The following is a 25,083-nucleotide window of genomic DNA, read 5'->3' on the forward strand; positions in this document are numbered from 1 at the left end:
GGGAGCTGCTGGACCATTGCAGGACATGCAACATTTAATTAGCTAGCTTTACCAAAAACGAAATGTTTGGCCTTGGGTAAAAAGCCCAATAGACTTGCAGAATGTCCAACCATATTTGCTCCTAGATAGATGTGGAAAGTATTCTTGTGATAGAACTGTGCCTGGGTTCTAAGATAGCGCTACTGTGAGGGTCTGTGTGACACTGAAGCAGGGAGGATCACCGCTGTGGCACTGCTGGTATCAAGAATGACCAGCATATGATGGAGATCATTAGAAAGCAGGCACCGTACCACTTGACAATTTAGCTTCCTGGCTTACTCTCTTCATTCCCTCCATTATCTTAGGTGACTTCAACATCTCAACCAATGTTCTCACAGAATCCTCTGCCTCTAAACTCCTTAACCTCTGGTCTCTCCCAGTGGTCCTCCTCAATCGCTTGATCTGGTCTTTGCTCGTGGTTATGATATTTCTGACTATTACGCTCTAAGACCTAAAATGTTCTCGAATTCAGATTTACGCTCTTATCCTACAGTGCTGCCCTCTAAACAGAGAACATCATCTCCACCCAGTCTTCAAAGCCTTGGCATTTCTTCGCCTCGTTTATGTCCCTCCTCTGCCTACCCCCACCTCAACTCCCTGCCATTGACTTAGCTAAGTCCTTCACACCCTAAATTTACATCAAGCCATAGGCCAATCCCGACCAACATTTTGAAAACCAACTGTGTTTCCCTTCAAGCCTATTACCCTCAACACAGATGTCCTTACAAGCTCTACCTAGACTTCTTCTTGTCCCTTTGGGTGGAACAGTGGACCTTTCAAAATGCCTAGACCTTCTGGAGAATTCTGGGATCAAATCCTGGGATCAGCTTCAATCTCAATATAAGATTCCCATTTGAGACGTTTATAAAAATTTCCGTGTGTAAGGCATTTTATCCAGTCCACCCCTTCCCCACCCTTCGTTATATCCAGATTGTCCTCCCCTCCTCTAAGAGGTAATATGTCTTCATGGTATAAGTACCTTTTGGCTTCAAGTCAGGTGGACAAATTAATGGTTCAGATTAAATCGGAGGAGGAACTGAATACTTCTATATCAGACAAAGAGTGGGATATGATTATTAGTAATGTATTCCGCATATCAAAATGTATCAACCACTCAGAGATGTTGGGTAAACTTATACAACGTCTATATTCTCTGTTATAATATATATATATATCCCCCTAAATGCATGCATAAATTTAGGTCTGAAGCTTCCCACTTGTTGGAGAAACTGCTGTGAGATTGGAACCCTCTTCCATGTTTTGGGGATGGAATGATGCCGCGGAATGTACTTATTTATTTATTTATTTATTTATTAACAGTATCTTATATATATATAGCAGCATATTTCGTTGCGCATTACAATTGTAAACAGTGAGACTGGGTATTTACAGACTGTCATAGAGGTAGGAGGGTCCTGCTCGCAAGCTTACAACTTAGGGAAATAGGCATTGATACCCAAGGATACGTGTTCTCTACTGTATAAAGTCCACTATAATGCAAAGACTCTTGGTGGGCTGTATGACACATTGACCCAGCAATTTTGGCCAGGGGTCAGGAGGATGGAAAATGTGAAAAAGAAAGAGAGAGGATATGTGTGGCCTGTACAGGTGGGATGTGATTGGATAGGACAGAGAATATGTGTGGTCTGTACAGTGGGGATGTGATTGGATAGGACAGAGGATATGTGTGGCCTGTACAGTGGGGATGTGATTGGATAGGACAGAGGATATGTGTGGTCTGTACAGTGGGGATGTGATTGGATAGGAGAGGATATGTATGGTCTGTACAGTGGGGATGTGATTGGATAGGAGAGGATATGTGTGGTCTGTACAGTGGGGATGTGATTGGATAGGACAGATAATATGTGTGGTCTGTACAGTGGGGATGTGATTGGATAGGAGAGGATATGTGTGGTCTGTACAGTGGGGATGTGATTGGATAGGACAGAGGATATGTGTGGTCTGTACAGTGCGGATGTGATTGGATAGCAGAGGATATGTTTGGACTGTACAGTGAGGATGTGATTGGATAGGAGAGGATATGTGTGGTCTGTACAGTGGGGGTGTGATTGGATAGGACATAGGATATGTGTGGTCTGTACAGTGGGGATGTGATTGGATAGGACAGAGGATATGTGTGGTCTGTACAGTGCGGATGTGATTGGATAGGACAGAGGATATGTGTGGCCTGTACAGTGGGGATGTGATTGGATAGGACAGAGGATATGTGTGGTCTGTACAGTGGGGATGTGATTGGATAGGAGAGGATATGTGTGGTCTGTACAGTGGGGATGTGATTGGATAGGACAGAGGATATGTGTGGTCTGTACAGTGGGGATGTGATTGGATAGGACAGAGGATATGTGTGGTCTGTACAGTGGGGATGTGATTGGATAGGACAGAGGATATGTGTGGCCTGTACAGTGGGGATGTGATTGGATAGGAGAGGATATGTGTGGCCTGTACAGCGGGGATGTGATTAGATAGGACAGCGGATATGTGTGGTCCGTACAGCGGGGATGTGATTGGATAGGACAGAGGATATGAGTGGTCTGTACAGTGGGGATGTGATTGGATAGAAGAGGATATGTATGGTCTGTACAGTGGGGATGTGATTGGATAGGACAGAGGATATGTGTGGCCTGTACAGTGGGGATGTGATTGGATAGGACAGAGGATATGTGTGGACTGTACAGTGGGGATGTGATTGGATAGGAGAGGATATGTGTGGTCTGTACAGTGGGGATGCGATTGGATAGGACAGAGAATATGTGTGGACTGTACAGTGGGGATGTGATTGGATAGGACAGAGGATATGTGTGGTCTGTACAGTGGGGATGTGATTGGATAGGACAGAGGATATGTGTGGCCTGTACAGTGGGGATGTGATTGGATAGAACAGAGGATATGTGTGGTCTGTACAGTGGGGATGTGATTGGATAGGAGAGGATGTGTGTGGTCTGTACAGTGGGGATGTGATTGGATAGGACAGAGGATATGTGTGGACTGTACAGTGGGGATGTGATTGGATAGGAGAGGATATGTGTGGACTGTACAGTGGGGATGTGATTGGATAGGACAGAGGATATGTGTGGACTGTACAGTGGGGATGTGATTGGATAGGACAGAGGATATGTGTGGTCTGTACAGTGGGGATGTGATTGGATAGGAGAGGATATGTGTGGTCTGTACAGTGGGGATGTGATTGGATAGGACAGAGGATATGTGTGAGGCCTGTACAGTGGGGATGTGATTGGATAGGACAGAGGATATGTGTGGTCTGTACAGTGTGGATGTGATTGGATAGGAGAGGATATGTGTGGCCTGTACAGTGGGGATGTGATTGGATAGGACAGAGGATATGTGTGAGGCCTGTACAGTGGGGATGTGATTGGATAGGACAGAGGATATGTGTGGTCTGTACAGTGGGGATGTGATTGGATAGGAGAGGATATGTGTGGTCTGTACAGTGGGGATGTGATTGGATAGGACAGAGGATATGTGTGGTCTGTACAGTGGGGATGTGATTGGATAGAAGAGGATATGTATGGTCTGTACAGTGGGGATGTGATTGGATAGGAGAGGATATGTGTGGTCTGTACAGTGGGGATGTGATTGGATAGGACAGAGGATATGTGTGGTCTGTACAGTGGGGATGTGATTGGATAGAAGAGGATATGTATGGTCTGTACAGTGGGGATGTGATTGGATAGGACAGAGGATATGTGTGGCCTGTACAGTGGGGATGTGATTGGATAGGACAGAGGATATGTGTGGACTGTACAGTGGGGATGTGATTAGATAGGACAGAGGATATGTGTGGCCTGTGCAGTGGGGATGTGATTGGATAGGACAGAGGATATGTGTGGACTGGACAGTGGGGATGTGATTGGATAGGACAGAGGATATGTGTGGTCTGTACAGTGGGGATGCGATTGGATAGGACAGAGGATATGTGTGGACTGTACAGTGGGGATGTGATTGGATAGGACAGAGGATATGTGTGGCCTGTACTGTGGGGATGTGATTAGATAGGAGAGGATATGTGTGGTCTGTACAGTGGGGATGTGATTGGATAGGAGAGGATATGTGTGGCCTGTACAGTGGGGATGTGATTGGATAGGAGAGGATATGTGTGGTCTGTACAGTGGGGATGTGATTGGATAGTACAGAGGATATGTGTGGTCTGTACAGTGGGGATGTGATTGGATAGGACAGAGGATATGTGTGTGGCCTGTACAGTGCGGATGTGATTGGATAGGACAGAGGATATGTGTGGCCTGTACAGTGGGGATGTGATTAGATAGGAGAGGATATGTGTGGCCTGTACAGTGGGGATGTGATTGGATAGGACAGAGGATATGTGTGGACTGTACAGTGGGGGTGTGATTGGATAGGACATAGGATATGTGTGGTCTGTACAGTGGGGATGTGATTGGATAGGACAGAGGATATGTGTGGTCTGTACAGTGGGGATGTGATTGGATAGGACAGAGGATATGTGTGGCCTGTACAGTGGGGATGTGATTGGATAGGACAGAGGATATGTGTGGTCTGTACAGTGGGGATGTGATTGGATAGGAGAGGATATGTGTGGTCTGTACAGTGGGGATGTGATTGGATAGGACAGAGGATATGTGTGGTCTGTACAGTGGGGATGTGATTGGATAGGACAGAGGATATGTGTGGTCTGTACAGTGGGGATGTGATTGGATAGAACAGAGGATATGTGTGGTCTGTACAGTGGGGATGTGATTGGATAGGACAGAGGATATGTGTGGCCTGTACAGTGGGGATGTGATTGGATAGGACAGAGGATATGTGTGGCCTGTACAGTGGGGATGTGATTGGATAGGAGAGGATATGTGTGGTCTGTACAGTGGGGATGTGATTGGATAGGAGAGGATATGTGTGGTCTGTACAGTGGGGATGTGATTGGATAGGACAGAGGATATGTGTGGCCTGTACAGTGGGGATGTGATTGGATAGGACAGAGGATATGTGTGGTCTGTACAGTGGGGATGTGATTGGATAGGACAGAGGATATGTGTGGTGTGTACAGTGGGGATGTGATTGGATAGGACAGAGGATATGTGTGGCCTGTACAGTGGGGATGTGATTGGATAGGAGAGGATATGTGTGGTCTGTACATTGGGGATGTGATTGGATAGGAGAGGATATGTGTGGTCTGTACAGTGGGGATGTTATTGGATTGGAGAGGATATGTGTGGTCTGTACAGTGGGGATGTGATTGGATAGGACAGAGGATATGTGTGGTCTGTACAGTGTGGATGTGATTGGATAGGAGAGGATATGTGTGGTCTGTATAGTGGGGATGTGATTGGATAGGACAGAGGATATGTGTGGTCTGTACAGTTAGGATGTGATTGGATAGGAGAGGATATGTGTGGACTGTACAGAGGGGATGTGATTGGATAGGACAGAGGATATGTGTGGCCTGTACAGTGGGGATGTGATTGGATAGGACAGATGATGTGTGTGGACTGTACAGTGGGGATGTGATTGGATAGGAGAGGATCTGTGTGGTCTGTACAGTGGGGATGTGATTGGATAGGACAGAGGATATGTGTGACCTGTACAGTGGGGATGTGATTGGATAGGACAGAGGATATGTGTGGTCTGTACAGTGGGGATGTGATTGGATAGGACAGAGGATATGTGTGGTCTGTACAGTGGGGATGTGATTGGATAGGACAGAGGATATGTGTGGTCTGTACAGTCTGTACAGTGGGGATGTGATTGGATAGGACAGAGGATATGTGTGGACTGTACAGAGGGGGTGTGATTGGATAGGACAGAGGATATGTGTGGCCTGTACAGTGGGGATGTGATTGGATAGGGGAGGATATGTGTGATCTGTACAGTGGGGATGTGATTGGATAGGAGAGGATATGTGTGGCCTGTACAGTGGGGATGTGATTGGATAGGACAGAGGATATGTGTGGTCTGTACAGGTGGGATGTGATTGGATAGGAGAAGATATGTGTGGCCTGTACAGTGGGTATGTGATTAGATAGGACAGAGGATATGTGTGGCCTGTACAGTGGGGATGTGATTGGATAGTAGAGGATATGTGTGGTCTGTACAGTGGGGATGTGATTGGATAGGAGAGGATATGTGTGGCCTGTACAGTGGGGATGTGATTGGATAGGACAGAGGATATGTGTGGTCTGTACAGTGGGGATGTGATTGGATAGGAGAGGATATGTGTGGCCTGTACAGTGGTGATGTGATTGGATAGGAGAGGATATGTGTGGCCTGTACAGTGGGGATGTGATTGGATAGGACAGAGGATATGTGTGGTCTGTACAGTGGGGATGTGATTGGATAGGACAGAGGATATGTGTGGTCTGTACAGTGGGGATGTGATTGGATAGGAGAGGATATGTGTGGCCTGTACAGTGGGGATGTGATTGGATAGGACAGAGGATATGTGTGGTCTGTACAGTGGGGATGTGATTGGATAGGACAGAGGATATGTGTGGCCTGTACAGTGGGGATGTGATTGGATAGGAGAGGATATGTGTGGCCTGTACAGTGGGGATGTGATTGGATAGGAGAGGATATGTGTGGTCTGTACAGTGGGGATGTGATTGGATAGGACAGAGGATATGTGTTGACTGTACAGTGGGGATGTGATTGGATAGGACAGAGGATATGTGGGGTCTGTACAGTGGGGATGTGATTTGATAGGACAGAGGATATGTGTGGGCCTGTACAGTGGGGATGTGATTGGATAGGAGAGGATATGTGTGGTCTGTACAGTGGGGATGTGATTGGATAGGAGAAGATATGTGTGGTCTGTACAGTGGGGATGTGATCGGATAGGACAGAGGATAGGTGTGGACTGTACAGTGGGGATGTGATCGGATAGGAGAGGATATGTGTGGACTGTACAGTGGGGATGTGATTGGATAGGACAGAGGATATGTGTGGTCTGTACAGTAGGGATGTGATTGGATAGGACAGAGGATATGTGTGGACTGTACAGTGGGGATGTGATTGGATAGGAGAGGATATGTGTGGTCTGTATATTGGGGATGTGATTAGATAGGACAGAGGATATGTGTGGTCTGTACAGTAGGGATGTGTTTGGATAGGATATGTGTGGTCTGTACAGTGGGGATGTGATTGGATAGGAGAGGATATGTGTGGTCTGTACAGTGGGGATGCGATTGGATAGGACAGAGGATATGTGTGGCCTGTACTGTGGGGATGTGATTAGATAGGACAGAGGATATGCGTGGCCTGTACAGTGGGGATGTGATTGGATAGGAGAAGATATGTGTGGCCTGTACAGTGGGTATGTGATTGGATAGGAGAGGATATGTGTGGCCTGTACTGTGGGGATGTGATTGGATAGGACAGAGGATATGTGTGGCCTGTACAGTGGGGATGTGATTGGATAGGAGAGGATATGTGTGGCCTGTACAGTGGGGATGTGATTGGATAGGAGAGGATATGTGTGGTCAGTACAGTGGGGATGTGATTTGATAGGACAGAGGATATGTGTTGTCTGTACAGTGGGGATGTGATTGGATAGGACAGATAATATGTGTGGTCTGTACAGTGGGGATGTGATTGGATAGGAGAGGATATATGTGGCCTGTACAGTGGGGATGTGATTGGATAGGAGAGGATATGTGTGGTCTGTACAGTGGGGATGTGATTGGATAGGAGAGGATATGTGTGGCCTGTACTGTGGGGATGTGATTAGATAGGACAGAGGATATGCGTGGCCTGTACAGTGGGGATGTGATTGGATAGGAGAGGATATGTGTGGTCTGTACAGTGGGGATGTGATTGGATAGGACAGAGGATATGTGTGGTCTGTACAGTGGGGATGCGATTGGATAGGACAGAGGATATGTGTGGCCTGTACTGTGGGGATGTGATTAGATAGGAGAGGATATGTGTGGTCTGTACAGTGGGGATGTGATTGGATAGGAGAGGATATGTGTGGTCTGTACAGTGGGAATGTGATTGGATAGGACAGAGGATATGTGTGGTCTGTACAGTGGGGATGTGATTGCATAGGACAGAGGATATGTGTGGTCTGTACAGTGGGGATGTGATTAGATAGGAGAGGATATGTGTGGTCTGTACAGTGGGGATGTGATTGGATAGGACAGAGGATATGTGTGGACTGTACAGTGGGGATGTGATTGGATAGGAGAGGATATGTGTGACCTGTACAGTGGGGATGTGATTGGATAGGACAGAGGATATGTGTGGTCTGTACAGTGGGGATGTGATTGGATAGGACAGAGGATATGTGTGGTCTGTACAGTGGGGATGTGATTGGATAGGACAGAGGATATGTGTGGTCTGTACAGTGGGGATGTGATTGGATAGGACAGAGGATATGTGTTGTCTGTACAGTGGGGATGTGATTGGATAGGACAGAGGATATGTGTGGTCTGTACAGTGGGGATGTGATTAGATAGGACAGAGGATATGTGTGGACTGTACAGTGGGGATGTGATTGGATAGGACAGAGGATATGTGTGGACTGTACAGTGGGGATGTGATTGGATAGGACAGAGGATATGTGTGGACTGTACAGTGGGGATGTGATTGGATAGGAGAGGAAATGTGTGGTCTGTACAGTGGGGATGCGATTGGATAGGACAGAGGATATGTGTGGACTGTACAGTGGGGATGTGATTGGATAGGACAGAGGATATGTGTGGCCTGTACAGTGGGGATGTGATTGGATAGGACAGAGGATATGTGTGGACTGTACAGTGGGGATGTGATTGGATAGGAGAGGATATGTGTGGCCTGTACTGTGGGGATGTGATTAGATAGGACAGAGGATATGTGTGGACTGTACAGTGGGGATGTTATTGGATAGGACAGAGGATATGTGTGGCCTGTACAGTGGGGATGTGATTGGATAGGAGAGGATATGTGTGGTCTGTACAGTGGGGATGGGATTGGATAGGATATGTGTGGTCTGTACAGTGGGGATGTGATTAGATAGGAGAGGATATGTGTGGTCTGTACAGTGGGGATGTGATTGGGTAGGACAGAGGATATGTGTGGTCTGTACAGTAGGGATGTGATTGGATAGGACAGAGGATAAGTGTGGTCTGCACAGTAGGGATGTGATTGGATAGGACAGAGGATATGTGTGGACTGTACAGTGGGGATGTGATTAGATAGGATGAAGGTTAAGTGACTGGTTCTGGAATATGATAAACTGCCTGAAGAGATGAGTTTTCAGGGAACGCTTATAGGTTTGGAGACTGGAGGAGAGTCTTATTGTACTTGGGAGGGAATTCCACAGAGTGGGTGCAGCCCAAAGACAGTCCTACAATGGGGAATGGTAGCAAGTAATGAGTGTGGATGAGAGACGCAGATCTTGGGAGGAGCGTAGAGGTCGTGTTGGATGATATTTTGAGATAAGGGAAGATATGTATGTTGGTGTAGTTTGGTTTATGGCTTTGTGTGTAAGTAAAAGAATTTTGTATTGAATACGGTAGAATACAGGTAACCAATGAAGTGACTGACAGAGTAGCTTTGCAGATGATGAACGTCTGGCTAGGAAGATTAGCCTCGAAGCTGCATTAATAATGGACTGTAGTGGTGAGAGTCTGTATTGGGGAAGGTCAATAAGGAGACTATTGCTATAATCAATGCGTGAGATGATGAGAGCGAGGATTAGAGTTTTTGCAGTGTCTTGTGTAAGGTAAGGGCGGATTTTAAATATGGTTTTTAGGTGCATGTGGCATGATTTCGAGACAGATTGAATGTGGGGAACAAAGGAAAGTTCTGAGTCAAGGATAACACCTAGGCAGCGAGCTTGAAAGGTAGGAGTGATTGTCATCTTCTCAACACCAATAGAGATATCAGGTTGGTAACTACTATTTATTGGCGGAAATACAGGGATTTTGTACTTACCGTAAATCCTTTTCTCCGAGTCCACAGGTGTCACTGGAGTTACACTGGGGAATAGAAGGCGACCACAGGGAGCATGGGCACTTTAAAATAATTAATCAGTGTGACCAACTCCTCCCCTTCTACTTCCCCTCCCAGGCAGTCATAAAGATCGTGCCCGAAAGGGAGCAGAAAGATATAACACACATCCGAGAGGAGGTTCATCACAACATAACATCATTCAATACAAATAGTAGAAAAAGAATGTATATATATGAAAAAACAAACACACACACACAGAGTCAAACCAGATGAGACAGGTGTGTAATAACCATGTTTAAATAACCCTGACAAGGGAAAACTCCAGAGGTTACCCAATAGGAACCTAACACTGAACGTAACAGGTGGAGAACAGCGCTGAGGCGGGCGTCCAGTGACACCTGTGGACTCGGAGAAAAGGATTTACGGTAAGTACAAAATCCCTGTTTCTCCTTCATCCACTAGGTGTCACTGGAGTTACACTGGGGACGTCCCAGAGCTTTCAACCCGGGTGGGTGAGCGCTGAGATCCCCTTAAAACAGAGCGGCCAAACTGAGAAGCTGGTGCCGCAAAGGTATCAAACCTATAAAATCGCACAAAAGTGTGCCGACCTGACCATGTCGCAGCCCGACAGAGCTGTTGCAGGGAGACCCCACGGGCAGCCGCCCATGAAGGACCCACCGATCTGGTGGAGTGCGCGCCTATGTTAGTAGGAGGCGTCTGAGCCTCAGCAAGGTATGCCTGACGAATAGTCAGACGGATCCATCTGGCCAGCGTCTGTTTAGAAGCTGGCCATCCACGACGCACTGGGTCGTAGGTAACAAACAAGACATCCGTCTTGCGAAGAGAAGCCGTGCGAGAGACATAAATCCGCAGGGCCCTCACCACATCCAAAGACCTATCCTCAGGTGAAGCCTCTGTGAATGCTGGAACCACTATGGGCTGGTTCACGTGAAACGCTGAGACCACCTTTGGAAGGAAAGAAAGACTGGTACGGAGCTCCGCTCTGTCCGGATGAAACTGGAGGAACGGTGAGCGACAAGAAAGCGCACCCAATTCCGAAACACGTCTGGCCGATGCCAGAGCCAAAAGAAGAACCACCTTCCAAGTGAGATATCGAAGATCCACCTCTTCTAAAGGCTCAAATATTGATGACCTCAAATATCTGAGGACCAACTCTAGGTCCCAGGGAGCCGTAGGCGGACGAATAGGGGGCTGAAGCCTCAGCACCCCCTGGAAAAAAGTGTGGACTTCCGGAATGAGAGCTATACGTTTCTGGAAAAAAACTGAGAGTGCTGAAACCTGCACCTTTAGTGTATTCAGCCTAAGTCCAGAGTTTAACCCCTCCTGTAAAAACAGGAGAAGTCGAGCCTTCTTGAACAGAGCAGAGGACACTCTGCGTCTTTCGCACCACGCCACATAGGATCTCCAAATCCGATGATAGTGTCTGGAGGTGACTTCCTTCCTGGCCCTCATCATTGTGGGTATCACCGCCCTAGGGATACCTGCATGTCTCAAGATGGACCTCTCAGCAGCCACGCTGTCAAATGTAGACGTCCTAAATCTGGGTAGATGAAGGGACCCTGACTGAGGAGGTCCTCCTGATGAGGTAGAGGCCACGGCTCGTCGATTAGAAGATCCGTCAGGTTGGTGTACCACGAGCGCCGGGGCCAATCCGGCGCTATCAGAAGCGCTGTTACCCCCTCCCTGCGAATGCGCTGTAACACCCGAGGGATCAGCGGAAAGGGAGGGAAGAGGTAAACGAACTGGAACGGCCAAGGAGCGACCAGAGCGTCTACCCCTGCGGCCTGAGGATCTCGAGTCCGCGCAAAGTATGTTGGGAGCTGGAAGTTGTGGCGGGACGCCATCAGATCCACCTGAGGACAACCCCAACGATGTATTAGGGACTGAAATACCTGAGGGTTGAGGCACCACTCCCCCTGGTGGGCATGCTGCCGACTTAGAAAGTCGGCCTCCCAATTGTCTACACCGGGGATGAACACCGCTGACAAGGCCTGAGCATGGTTCTGAGCCCAGAGGATGATCCTGCTTACTTCCTTCATCGCCGCCTTGCTCCGAGTGCCGCCCTGCTTGTTTATGTAGGCGACGGCTGTGGCGTTGTCGGACTGAACTCTGATTGCTCTGCTCCGCAGCAGGTGTCCCGCCTGCAGAAGAGCATAGTAGACTGCTCTGAGTTCCAGCACATTGATGGAGAGTAAGCTCTCCTGCCTCGTCCACAAACCCTGGAACTGGTGTTCCAGCGTTACCGCCCCCCAGCCTCGAAGGCTGGCGTCTGTGGTGAGGAGAGTCCACTCCCATATGCCGAACCTCCTGCCCCTTTGCAGGTTTTCCGAGTTGAGCCACCACAGCAGAGACAGACGGGCTCGAGGAGACAGGGTCACCCGCTGCTGAAGATGCAGGTGAGACCCTGACCACTGGTGAAGGAGAGACAACTGGAATTGGCGCGAGTGGAAGCGGCCGTATTGTACCGCCTCGAAGGAAGACACCATCTTCCCCAAGAGTCTGGTGCAAAGGTGCACCGTTACCTGTGGCCGTCGCAAGACCGACCTGACCAGGACCTGCAGGGACTGAACTTTGTCGGATGGTAGAAAAACCTTCATCTACTGGGTGTCCAGAATCATCCCCAAAAAGAGAAGACGTTGAGACGGCTGTAGCTGAGACTTTGCAAAGTTCAGAATCCACCCATGACTGATGAGAGTCTCCTGGGTGAGCCGTATGTTGGACAACAGGGCCTCCCTCGAACGATTCTTCAGAAGAAGATCGTCCAAGTAAGGGATGATGGTAATCCCCTGAGCCCTGAGGACCTCCATCATCACTGCCATCACCTTGGTGAAGACCCTGGGGGCCGATGAGAGACCGAACGGCAGGGCCTGGAACTGCCAGTGTTGTTCCTGTATAGCGAACCGGAGGAAGGCCTGGTGAGGGGGCCAGATGGGGATGTGCAGGTATGCATCCCTGATATCCAAGGATACCAGGAACTCTCCCTGTTCCAGTCCCTGAATCACCGACTGCAGGGACTCCATCTTGAATTTGACCGCTTGTAGAAACGGATTCAAATCTTTTAGATTTAGTATAGGCCTTACCGAGCCATCCGGCTTCGGCACAAGGAACAGACTGGAGTAGTATCCCTGAGTACGCTGATCCTCGGGTACTGGAATCACAACTCCCGTTGTCCGCAGCTTGTTGATTGCTGACAACAGAAGTTGCGCCTTGTCTCCTGAGACTGGGAGACCGGTCTTGAAAAACCTGTTTGGAGGGACTAACCTGAAATGGATTTTGTAACCCTGGGTTACCAGATCCCTTACCCACGAGTCCTGACAAGACTGCAGCCAGATGTGACAGAAGGACAGCAGTCGGGCCCCGACTCTGGGATCCCCCAGATGGGACCGTGGACAGTCATGCGGTTGGCTTGGAGGACTTGGGCTCCTGGACAGCTGCTGAGGCGCCTCTGCCTCGTCCTCTGGAGCCTCTAGATGGAGCTCCGCCTCTGGAACGACCTCTGAATCGAAAGGACCGAAAGGAGGGCCTTTGAGGGGTCCTGCGTGTAGTTGGAGGAGCCGCTGAGGGAAGGAAGTGGGACTTACCTCCCGTTGCTTGGGAGATCCACTTGTCGAGCTCTGGCCCGAAAAGAACCTCCCCATTGAACGCCAGGGCCTCCACAGCACGCTTGGACTCTGCGTCAGCCTGCCATTGGCGTAACCAGAGAGCTCTGCGAGCAGATATGGATAAGGCCGAAACCTTGGCTGCAACCATGCAGACGTCAGAAGAGGCCTCTATTAAATAATTGGATGCCTCCTGGATCTGTTCAGCCAGCTGAACAATGGAAGCAGGGTCAGAGCCCTCACGGACCTCCGTTAGGATCTGAGATGCCCATACCCCCATGGCTTTATTTACCCAGCACCCGACCTGGGCCGGACGCTGAATAATACCAGCGGCTGAAAAAATGTTCTTAAGGGTTACCTCCAACTTACGGTCAGAAGTATCCTTAAGAGTGGTTGCACCCGGCACCGGGAGAACCGTCTTTTTAGACAGTCGTGAGACTGAAGAGTCCACTACTGGAGGAATCTCGACCCTCTTTCTACCCTCTGGTGGAAGAGGATAAGCAGCCAGAAACCTCTGAGGTACCTGGAATTTTTTGTCAGGATGATTCCAAGCCTGCAAAATATGTTCATCCAACTCCTCCGCTGGGGGGGAAGGTGGCTGACTGCCTTTGTCTCTTTCCAAAGAAAGAAGGACGAGCAGGAATGTCTGTGTCATCTGACACCTTGCAGGCAACCTTTACCATATGTATAAGGTCCTCCAGACCTGGAGTGGCTGGGGCCGGCTCTTGCGTAACTAACGCCTGAGCCTCAGGTTCCACATCATCCTCATCATCATCATAATTATCTGGAAGGGCAAACTCGCCCTCCTCCAGATCAGGCATATCATCATACTCCCCAGAATCCCCAGAGGGCTGTAATACCCTTTTCCTGAGTAAGGGAGAGGGATTTTGCCTAGAAGATGAAGCAATGGCGCCCTCTGCTGGTGTCAAGGCCTTTGTTAAGCTCTGCACAGCAGAAGTCAAGGAGGCCTGTTGAGTTCTGGAAGTTTCTCTGTCCTTTTGAGCTGCAGAGAGCTCGCAAGCTAAATGAGACATTACATCAGCTAACTGTGATGCCCAAACAGGGGTATGCACGGGGGACTCTGGAGCTGGGGGTAAAGCAGTGCATTTATCACATACAGAGTCACCGTCCTTAGAAGGTGTAAATTTTACAGTACACTTCTTGCAAGTAACCCTCTTGGAGCTACCCCCTGCCATGGTTCAACAGAACACCCAGCAATCACCACACACTACCAGACTGATCACAGATAGTAGGTATAGGATAGGCAGCAATATATATGCTGGAAGGGAGAGACAGTGAAAGTAAAAGAGCTGTCACAGAGCTTTGTACAGCGCTATGGCATATACCTAGGAGCACTATAGCTCTAAGTTTGAGACACAGCCCAAACTGTCTCCACCTAGCTCTAATCCCCACTGTAACTCACAGACCGGATAGAGCGTTCAGCAGGACGGTCACCAGGGGACAAGGATCGCCCAACTGCAGTCAGGATAGATCTGCAGCGCAACTGTTGAGCCTCCAGCAGCGTGTTCAAACGGCGCCAAATGTCCAAGATGGCCGCCGCGACTTCAAGGAACGCTGGGGTATGCCAAGGCCTGCTGGGAAGTACCGCGCGGTAACTCCGCCCCCCGCCCGGCAGCTCCGTCACCCATAATGGCGCCAGGTTTAAAAAACCCTCTGCTGCACCGCTGTTTGTGTCCCTGACCTTCCTCTAATAGGAAGGCAGGGTAATACTCACAGTGCTGCGGCCATGCCGTCGGCGGTGGGGCTGGGGGAGGATCGGGTGCACGCTGCGTGTGAGCGGCGCCCGTTACAGCTCCAGAGACGGTGGTCTCTGTCAGCCAGGGAGCCGGGCGCAAACCCTTAAGCAGCAGCCGGCTCCCTCCGGCAGGCTCCCACGTCGCAGGCAGATAGTAGCAGCAACTATCTGCCTGTCCTCAAAGGCAAAACTTGCTGCTTTATGTCCTAATTACAAAAAACCCAGGAGATGAGCCAAATGTGACCTGCTCCCTTTTGGGCACGATCTAAGACTGCCTGGGAGGGGAAGTAGAAGGGGAGGAGTTGGTCACACTGATTAATTATTTTAAAGTGCCCATGCTCCCTGTGGTCGCCTTCTATTCCCCAGTGTAACTCCAGTGACACCTAGTGGATGAAGGAGAAATAATTAATTCTGTTTTTGAAATATTAAGTATGAGGTGGCGAGATGACATCCAGGATGAAACAGCAGATAGGCATTCAGAGACACGGCTCAATACAGATGGGGACAGTTTCGGGGACGATAGGTAGAGCGGAGTGTCATCCGCATCATGAACACTAAAGGAGTGGTTAGATAGGTAGGATGAGAACCAAGAGAGGGTTGTGTGTTTAAGACCTAGGGATTGTAGTGTTTGTAGGAGAAGTGTGTGGTCAACAGTGTCAAACGCAGCAGAGAGATCTAGAAGAATAAGTAGTGAGTATTGGCCTTTAGACTTAGCAGTGACCACAACTTTAGTCAGTGCTGTCTCTGTGGAGTGTTGGGCACGAATGCCTGACTGAGGTGGGTCCAATAAGTTGTGCGAGTGTAGAAAGTGTGTGAGGCGAGTCTAGGCAAGTCTCTCCTGTGGCTTGGAGAGGCATGGGAGCTGAGCAATAGGACGGTAGTTTGAGAGAGAGCTTGGGTCAGAATTGTGTTTTTTTCAGATCAGAGTACCTCCCCACTTGGAACCATATAAAAGTTGATGTTTTTTTCAAATCGGCAATCCCTTACAAAGCAATACCATGCCTTGTAAGTAATTGCTGCCTTAAAAAAAAAAAAAAAAACATCCTGAAACATCGTCGTACTGTATTATATCCCACTGCGACTGTCCTCCACTGTTACCTGTTATTACAGCATAGCCCTTATATGGAGATCCATTTTCAGAGTGCGCCTTCGGCATGATGGGAGGACGCAAATCTATAGTATACAGGTGAGCGCTGACCACCCTAGCACCGGCCCTGCACAGAATGGCCCCAATGAAGAGTAGCCACTGCCAGCCTGTACAATGATGTTCATTGTATGGCACAACGTGACATAATAGCGTCACACTGCGCCAGTGAAGAAAGGAAAAATAGGGGGCGCAGCACCCTGTTTCCGACACTGTTGGGGGTCATAGCCAGCGCTGTGAGAGGCCCCCCCCCCCCCTACGGTGGTACACTGCCGGCCACAGATAGGACGCAGCACCATTCCCCCAAAAATGAGACGTCCTGAAAAAAGTTGGGAGGTATGTAACAATAGGTGGGGGGTCTGCGTATTTTGTCAGACCTGGACCCCGCAATTTCTGATGGCAGCCCTGTATAGGGGAACCAGGTGAGGTATCTAGGCAAAAAGGGATCTAGCTGCTATCAGATATGAGGACATTGGGTCGGCTCCGCTCGGCAGACTGGAGAGGTCAGTTCTAGATCATGTGATCGAGGTAACAGCACCAAATCTCTCCTCCATAGCCACATGGTGCTGGCTCCATAGACACATGGTGCTGGGTAATGGTGGCCTGTCCCTGCTCTACCCCAATCCCTGCTCCATAGCCACATGGTGCTGGATAATGGTGGCCTGTCCCTGCTCTACCCCAATCCCTGCTCCATAGCCACATGGTGCTGGATAATGGTGGCCTGTCCCTGCTCTACCCCAATCCCTGCTCCATAGCCACATGGTGCTGGATAATGGTGGCCTGTCCCTGCTCTACCCCAATCCCTGCTCCATAGCCACATGGTGCTGGACAATGGTGGCCTGTCCCTGCTCTACCCCAATCCCTACTCCATAGCCACATGGTGCTGGACTATGGTGGCCTGTCCCTGCTCTACCCCAATCCCTCCTCCATAGCCACATGGTGCTGGGTAATGGTGGCCTGTCCCTGCTTTACTCCAATCCCTACTCCATAGACACATGGTGCTGGGTAATGGTGGCCTGTCCGTGCCCTACTCCAATCCCTACTCCATAGCCACATGGTGCCGGATAATGGTGACCTGTCCCTGCTCTACCCTAATCCCTGCTCCATAGACACATGGTGCTGGGTAATGGTGGCCTGTCCCTGCTCTACCCCAACCCCTCCTCCATAGCCACATGGTGCTGGGTAATGGTGGCCTGTCCCTGCTGTACCCCAATCCCTACTCCATAGCCACATGGTGCTGGATAATGGTGGCCTGTCCCTGCTCTACCCCAACCCCTACTCCATAGCCACATGGTGCTGGATAATGGTGGCCTGTCCCAGCTCTACCCCAATCCCTGCTCCATAGCCACATGGTGCTGGATAATGGTGGCCTGTCCCAGCTCTACCCCAATCCCTGCTCCATAGCCACATGGTGCTGGGTAATGGTGGCCTGTCCCTGCTCTACCGCAACCCCTGCTCCATAGCCACACGGTGCTGGATAATGGTGGCCTGTCCCTGCTCTACCCCAACCCCTGCTCCATAGCCACACGGTGCTGGATAATGGTGGCCTGTCCCTGCTCTACCCCAACCCCTGCTCCATAGACACACGGTGCTGGATAATGGTGGCCTGTCCCTGCTCTACCCCAACCCCTGCTCCATAGACACACGGTGCTGGACAATGGTGGCCTGTCCCTGCTCTACCCCAACCCCTGCTCCATAGCCACACGGTGCTGGAAAATGGTGGCCTGTCCCTGCTCTACCCCAATCCCTGCTCCATAGCCACACGGTGCTGGGTAATGGTGGCCTGTCCCTGCTCTACCCCAATCCCTGCTCCATAGCCACACGGTGCTGGGTAATGGTGGCCTGTCCCTGCTCTACCCCAATCCCTGCTCCATAGCCACACGGTGCTGGGTAATGGTGGCCTGTCCCTGCTCTACCCCAATCCCTGCTCCATAGCCACACGGTGCTGGATAATGGTGGCCTGTCCCTGCTCTACCCCAACCCCTGCTCCATAGACACACGGTGCTGGACAATGGTGGCCTGTCCCTGCTCTACCCCAACCCCTGCTCCATAGCCACACGGTGCTGGACAATGGTGGCCTGTCCCTGCTCTACCCCAATCCCTGCTCCATAGCCACACGGTGCTGGACAATGGTGGCCTGTCCCTGCTCTACCCCAACCCCTGCTCCATAGACACACGGTGCTGGACAATGGTGGCCTGTCCCTGCTCTACCCCAACCCCTGCTCCATAGCCACACGGTGCTGGACTATGGTGGCCTGTCCCTGCTCTACCCCAATCCCTGCTCCATAGCCACACGGTGCTGGACAATGGTGGCCTGTCCCTGCTCTACCCCAATCCCTGCTCCATAGCCCCACGGTGCTGGGTAATGGTGGCCTGTCCCTGCTCTACCCCAATCCCTGCTCCATAGCCCCACGGTGCTGGGTAATGGTGGCCTGTCCCTGCTCTACCCCAATCCCTGCTCCATAGCCACACGGTGCTGGGTAATGGTGGCCTGTCCCTGCTCTACCCCAATCCCTGCTCCATAGCCACACGGTGCTGGGTAATGGTGGCCTGTCCCTGCTCTACCCCAATCCCTGCTCCATAGCCACATGGTGCTGGATAATGGTGGCCTGTCCCTGCTCTACCCCAATCCCTGCTCCATAGCCACATGGTGCTGGATAATGGTGGCCTGTCCCTGCTCTACCCCAACCCCTGCTCCATAGACACACGGTGCTGGACAATGGTGGCCTGTCCCTGCTCTACCCCAATCCCTGCTCCATAGCCACACGGTGCTGGACAATGGTGGCCTGTCCCTGCTCTACCCCAATCCCTGCTCCATAGCCACACGGTGCTGGGTAATGGTGGCCTGTCCCTGCTCTACCCCAATCCCTGCTCCATATCCACACGGTGCTGGGTAATGGTGGCCTGTCCCTGCTCTACCCCAATCCCTACTCCATAGACACATGGTGCTGGGTAATGGTGGCCTGTCCGTGCCCTACTCCAATCCCTACTCCACAGCCACATGGTGCTGGGTAATGGTGGCCTGTCCCTGCTCTACCCCAGATGCATACCTCCCAACTGTCACGATTCCGTCGGGACAGTCCCGATTTTCGGGTCCTGTCCCGACGTCCCACCCGCGGCAGGCATTGTCCCGCTGCGGGGGGTGGCAGTTGGGAGACCCCCCCAATCTTGTAGAATAGACGCTGTGCGCATGCGCACAGCGTCTATTCTCGTATGAAAATGAGGTCGCGGCTAATTAGCATAAGCCGCGCCCTCATTTGCATACGCCCCGCCCCCTTTTCGGCCGCGCGAGTGTCCCTATTTCATCCGGACACAAGTTGGGAGGTATGCAGATGTACTGTAAGTGCATTATACTGTATCCAGAGGCCGGCCCACCCTCCTCCTCTCACCCTCCTCCTCTCACCCGCAGGACATTACACACCCGGCTTGCTGCTTGTGCGTTCCACCCGACTTCCGGGCTATGCGGTCCACCCGACTTCCGGGCTATGCGGTCCACCCGATTTCCGGGCTATGCGTACCACGCAACTTCTGGCCTGTGCGTTCCACCCGACTTCCGTGCTGTGTCCCGGATGTTTGGTCCCCGGGTTCCTTTTTTCTGACCTCCGCCTTTTGTTCCCGGGCCGGGAGACATCGCTGTGTCCGACACCGCCAGGTCCTGTTTCCTATACCCCCTGCTGTCCTTTCCCCCAATCCTGTGCCCCCTGTTATCCGCTCCCCCTGCTATACCCTCCACCACCTCTGTGCCCACTGTTATCCGCTCCACCCACCCCTGTGCCCCCTGCTATCCCCTCCCCCACTCATCTGCCCCCTTTATCTCCTCCCCACCACACCTGTGCCCCCCTGTTAACCCCTCCCCTGTTAATTCCTTGTAATAATACAGCTGGAGCAGATTTTGGTGCTTCGTTATCATTGAACAGGTGGGGGTTATGCTCTAGTGACTTTTCTTTTTTCAAATACAGTTGGCTCAGACCTCAGTGTTACTGTAATACAGGTGGCTCAGACCTCAGTGTTACTGTAATACAGGTGGCTCAGACCTCAGTGTTACTGTAATACAGGTGGTGCAGACCTCAGTGTTACTGTAATACAGGTTATGCTGACCCCGGTGTTACAGTAATACAGGTGGTGCAGACCCCGGTGTTACTGTAATACAGGTGGCGCGGACCCCGGTGTTACTGTAATACAGGTGGAGCAGATCCCAATGTTACTGTAATACAGGTGGTAAGGACCCCGGTGTTACTGTAATACAGGTGGTGCAGACCCCGGTGTTACGGTAATACAGGTGGTGCAGACCCCGGTGTTACTCTAATACAGCTGGCGCAGACCCCGGTGTTACTGTAATACAGGTGGTGCGGACCCCGGTGTTACTGTAATACAGGTGGCGCAGACCCTGGTGTTACTGTAATGCAGGTGGCCCGGACCCCGGTGTTACAGTAATACAGGTGGTGCGGACCCTGGTGTTACTGTAATACAGGTGGTGCAGACCCTGGTGTTACTGTAATGCAGGTGGCCCGGACCCCGGTGTTACAGTAATACAGGTGGTGCGGACCCTGGTGTTACTGTAATACAGGTGGTGCAGACTGCTGTGTTACTGTAATACAGGTGGTGCAGACCCCGGTGTTACTGTAATACAGGTGGCACGGACCCTGGTGTTACTGTAATACAGGTGGTGCGGACCCCGGTGTTACTGTAATACAGGTGGTGCGGACCCCGGTGTTACTGTAATACAGGTGGTGCGGACCCCGGTGTTACTGTAATACAGGTGGTGCGGACCCCGTGTTAATGTAATACAGGTGGTGCGGACCCCTGTGTTACTGTAATACAGGTGGGGCAGACCCCGGTGTTACTGTTATACAGGTGGTGCAGACCCCGGTGTTACTGTAATATAGGTGGTGCGGACCCCGGTGTTACGGTAATACAGGTGGCGCGGACCCCGGTGTTACTGTAATACAGGTGGCGCGGACCCTGGTGTTACTGTAATACAGGTGGTGCGGACCCCGGTGTTTCTGTAATACAGGTGGTGCGGACCCCGGTGTTACTGTAATACAGGTGGTGCGGACCCCGGTGTTAATGTAATACAGGTGGTGCGGACCCCGGTGTTAATGTAATACAGGTGGTGCAGACCCCGGTGTTAATGTAATACAGGTGGTGCGGACCCCTGTGTTACTGTAATACAGGTGGTGCGGACCCCTGTGTTACTGTAATACAGGTGGTGCGGACCCCGGTGTTACTGTAGTACATGTGGTGCGGACCCCGGTGTTACTGTAATACAGGTGGTGCGGACCCCGGTATTACTGTAATACAGGTGGTGCGGACCCCGGTGTTACTGAAATACAGGTGGTGTGGACCCCAGTGTTAATGTAATACAGATGGTGCAGACCCTGGTGTTACTGTAATACAGGTGGTGCGGACCCCGGTGTTAATGTAATACAGATGGTGCAGACCCCTGTGTTGCGATATTTTGTGGTCTTGACACTGCCACAACACAAAGGGAGCACTTCCGTTTGGGATATTGCTGCCTATTTGCTGCTCACTGTCAATCACTTAGCTCCTGCCGTTTCTGCATGTGCTGTCACCAATGTTTCGGTGCTGGAATCGGATCTGTATTATCTATGTCTATTAATCTGTGAGAGAATTCCCTATTCTGGTCCTCTATCAGGGGCTGTAATGGGGCACTGAGTACGTTCTCCTGCCGGATCCAGATGCCGGTATAGGATATTAGCCGTCTATTCTGGGTGACCTAATAAAACCTTGAGTATGTCATCCAGGTGCCGGAATGGCGCTCTGAGAACCGGCCACTGCGGCTGAAGCTCTGAGGATCAGGGTATTTGTGCCGCCTGTTCTGAGTGCCATATTGGAACTCTGCATGCACTCCCCAGCCAGAACACGGCTACGAGAACCTTGGCCATCCGTTCTAGCTGCCACATTGGCCTTTGCCATCCACTCTGGATGCCAGAATGGTCTTCAGAGTACTGAAGCCCTTCATTCCAGCTCTTGGAATAGGTGCCTCTGTATCCTGGGTGTAGGTAGAACTCTGTTGCCCCACATCAGGATCTTCAGAGGGCTCCTGCTAGACAGGGCATCCGAATACAAGGGATCCAGAATTAGAAGTCATCCACCACTTTGACCACGGAGAAGGTCTGGTTCCTCAAGCAAATTGCACAATGTATGTGATTTGGAGGCCCAGGACTCCTGGCCGTGAGAGGACCATTGGGCGTAACTTCCAGCGATGTCACCTGATGGTCCCTCAGAAGCTACTGAGAAACGTTGACCAAGACTCTGGGAATGAGGTCACTGGGTGTATTCTTAGGTTTATATGGGCAACATTCTACCAACCAAGTCCCTGTATGTGTGGAGTTTGTATGTTTGTCCCATGTTTGCATGGTTTCCTTCCACACTCTGGTTAGTTGGCTTCTCTCAGAAATACCCCTAATATTTGTCCATGAGGTAGGAAATGTAGATTGGAAATGTAGATCGTACGTTCCTCTGGCGCAGGGACTCGTGTGACTAAATATTCCATGCTCAGCGCTGCATAATAAGTTTGTACTACGTCAATAATTGTTAATAAATAGCTTTTCATAACTCAATTTTTTTCCATAGACATCTGGGTAGTGAGGTGTCTGATCCTTGTTACTAGGAGTCACGTGAGGGGGAGAAATGTCCTTTTTAACCACCGAGTCACTGAGGAGAGACAAAGACAGGAGTTACACATCTGAGAGGATACTGAATATCACCCTGGAGATCATCTACCTGGTGACTGGGGAGGTGAGGGGGTCTGGGAGCGTCACAGTGACGTCACTCTTATCTCTATTACTGACACAGGGACCTGACCGGGGAGGTGAGGGGGTCTGGGAGCGTCACAGTGACGTCACTCTTATCTCTATTACTGACACAGGGACCTGACCGGGGAGGTGAGGGGGGTCTGGGAGCGTCACAGTGACCTCACTCTTATCTCTATTACTGACACGGGGACCTGACTGGGGAGGTGAGGGGGTCTGGGAGCGTCACAGTGACATCACTCTTATCTCTATTACTAACACAGGGACCTGACTGGGGAGGTGAGGGGGTCTGGGAGCGTCACAGTGACGTCACTCTTATCTCTATTACTGACACAGGGACCTGACCGGGGAGGTGAGGGGGTCTGGGAGCGTCACAGTGACGTCACTCTTATCTCTATTACTGACACGGGGACCTGACTGGGGAGGTGAGGGGGTCTGGGAGTGTCACAGTGACATCGCTCTTATCTCTATTACTGCAAGTGTTAGCAGTAATATTGCATTTTGTAATACACAGGAGTATACTGTTGTAAAGAAGACATCTGGTCAGCGTGAGACATCCATCAGTCATGCCTGTGGATCAAGAGGAATAAGCAGGACCCAGAACCTCATCAAGGTGCCTCAACCTCGCTCACTGATACATGAGAGACACAATGACAAGAAGATCCTGGAATTAACCAACAAGATCATTCAGCTGCTGATCGGAGAGGTGACTGCTGGGAATGGGACGTTATACAGTAACACCGGGGGATGTGACCGGAGAGGTGACCGCTGGGGATGGGACGTTATACAGTAACACCGGGGGATGTGACCGGAGAGGTGACTGCTGGGAATGGGACGTTACACAGTAACACCGGGGGATGTGACCGGAGAGAGGTGACTGCTGGGAATGGGGCGTTATACAGTAACACCGGGGGATGTGACCGGAGAGGTGACTGCTGGGAATGGGACGTTATACAGTAACACCGGGGGATGAGACCAGAGAGGTGACTGCAGGGAATGGGACGTTATACAGTAACACTGGGGGATGTGACCGGAGAGGTGACTGCTGGGAATGGGACGTTATACAGTAACACCGGGGGATGTGACCGGAGATGTGACTGCTGGGAATGGGATGTTATACAGTAACACCGGGGGATGTGACCGGAGATGTGACTGCTGGGAATGGGGCGTTATACAGTAACACCCGGGGATGTGACCGGAGAGGTGACTGCTGGGAATGGGACGTTATACAGTAACACCAGGGGATGTGACCAGAGAGGTGACTGCTGGGAATGGGACGTTACACAGTAACACTGGGGGATGTGACCGGAGAGGTGACTGTGGGGAATGGGACGTTATACAGTAACGCCGGGGGATGTGACCGGAGAGCAGTGTTCCCTCTAAGCTGTGCGCACGTGCGCGCGCACACACCTTGACGAGCGTGCGCACAGACATTACAACTGAGCGCACAAAGCAGCAGTGGTCCCTTTTTGCAGTTGTGGACTCAATTAATGTGTGTTTCACCCATTAACTACACTGTGTACTGTATTTTGAATGTTTAAATGTTTAATATAATTTTGAAGTAAAGTTAACACATATGCTGAACGTCATTTTCCAGTTATATATAAGTGACGCACAAAAATGTAAATTTCATTCCAAAGTTGCACAGCCAAAATCTTTAGCCGCACACAGCCTTCGTAAAATTAGAGGGAACATTGCCGGAGAGGTGACTGCTGGGAATGGGACGTTATACAGTTACACCGGGGGATGTGACCGGAGAGGTGACTGCTGGGAATGGGACGTTATACAGTAACACCAGGGGAT

General features: G+C 50.8%; 2 protein-coding genes and 1 long non-coding RNA gene across 3 annotated transcripts in view; 2 read left to right on the forward strand and 1 right to left on the reverse strand.

The window, feature by feature from the left end:
* Positions 1-25,083, reverse strand: part of LOC146009863 (uncharacterized) — a 245,378-nt gene that overhangs the window by 151,989 nt on the left and 68,306 nt on the right. The gene's annotated exons all lie outside the window — the stretch shown is intronic.
* The window catches only part of LOC146007360 (uncharacterized), a 58,247-nt gene that overhangs the window by 13,256 nt on the left and 19,908 nt on the right, over positions 1-25,083 (forward strand). Inside the window, exon 9 of the mRNA XM_083145709.1 lies at positions 345-457. Within this exon, the coding sequence (XP_083001835.1) occupies positions 345-457 (113 nt within the window). The remainder of the gene's footprint in view (positions 1-344; positions 458-25,083) is intronic.
* LOC146009899 (uncharacterized) lies at positions 20,166-23,981 on the forward strand. The gene is made up of 3 exons (XR_014444696.1): positions 20,166-20,421; positions 23,102-23,266; positions 23,795-23,981. It is a non-coding gene; the product is annotated as an uncharacterized LOC146009899 (long non-coding RNA).

This window comes from Crinia signifera, chromosome 6 (genome assembly GCF_055691185.1).
Source record: "Crinia signifera chromosome 6, ASM5569118v1, whole genome shotgun sequence".
In the NCBI taxonomy this organism is placed as follows: Eukaryota; Metazoa; Chordata; class Amphibia; order Anura; family Myobatrachidae; genus Crinia; species Crinia signifera.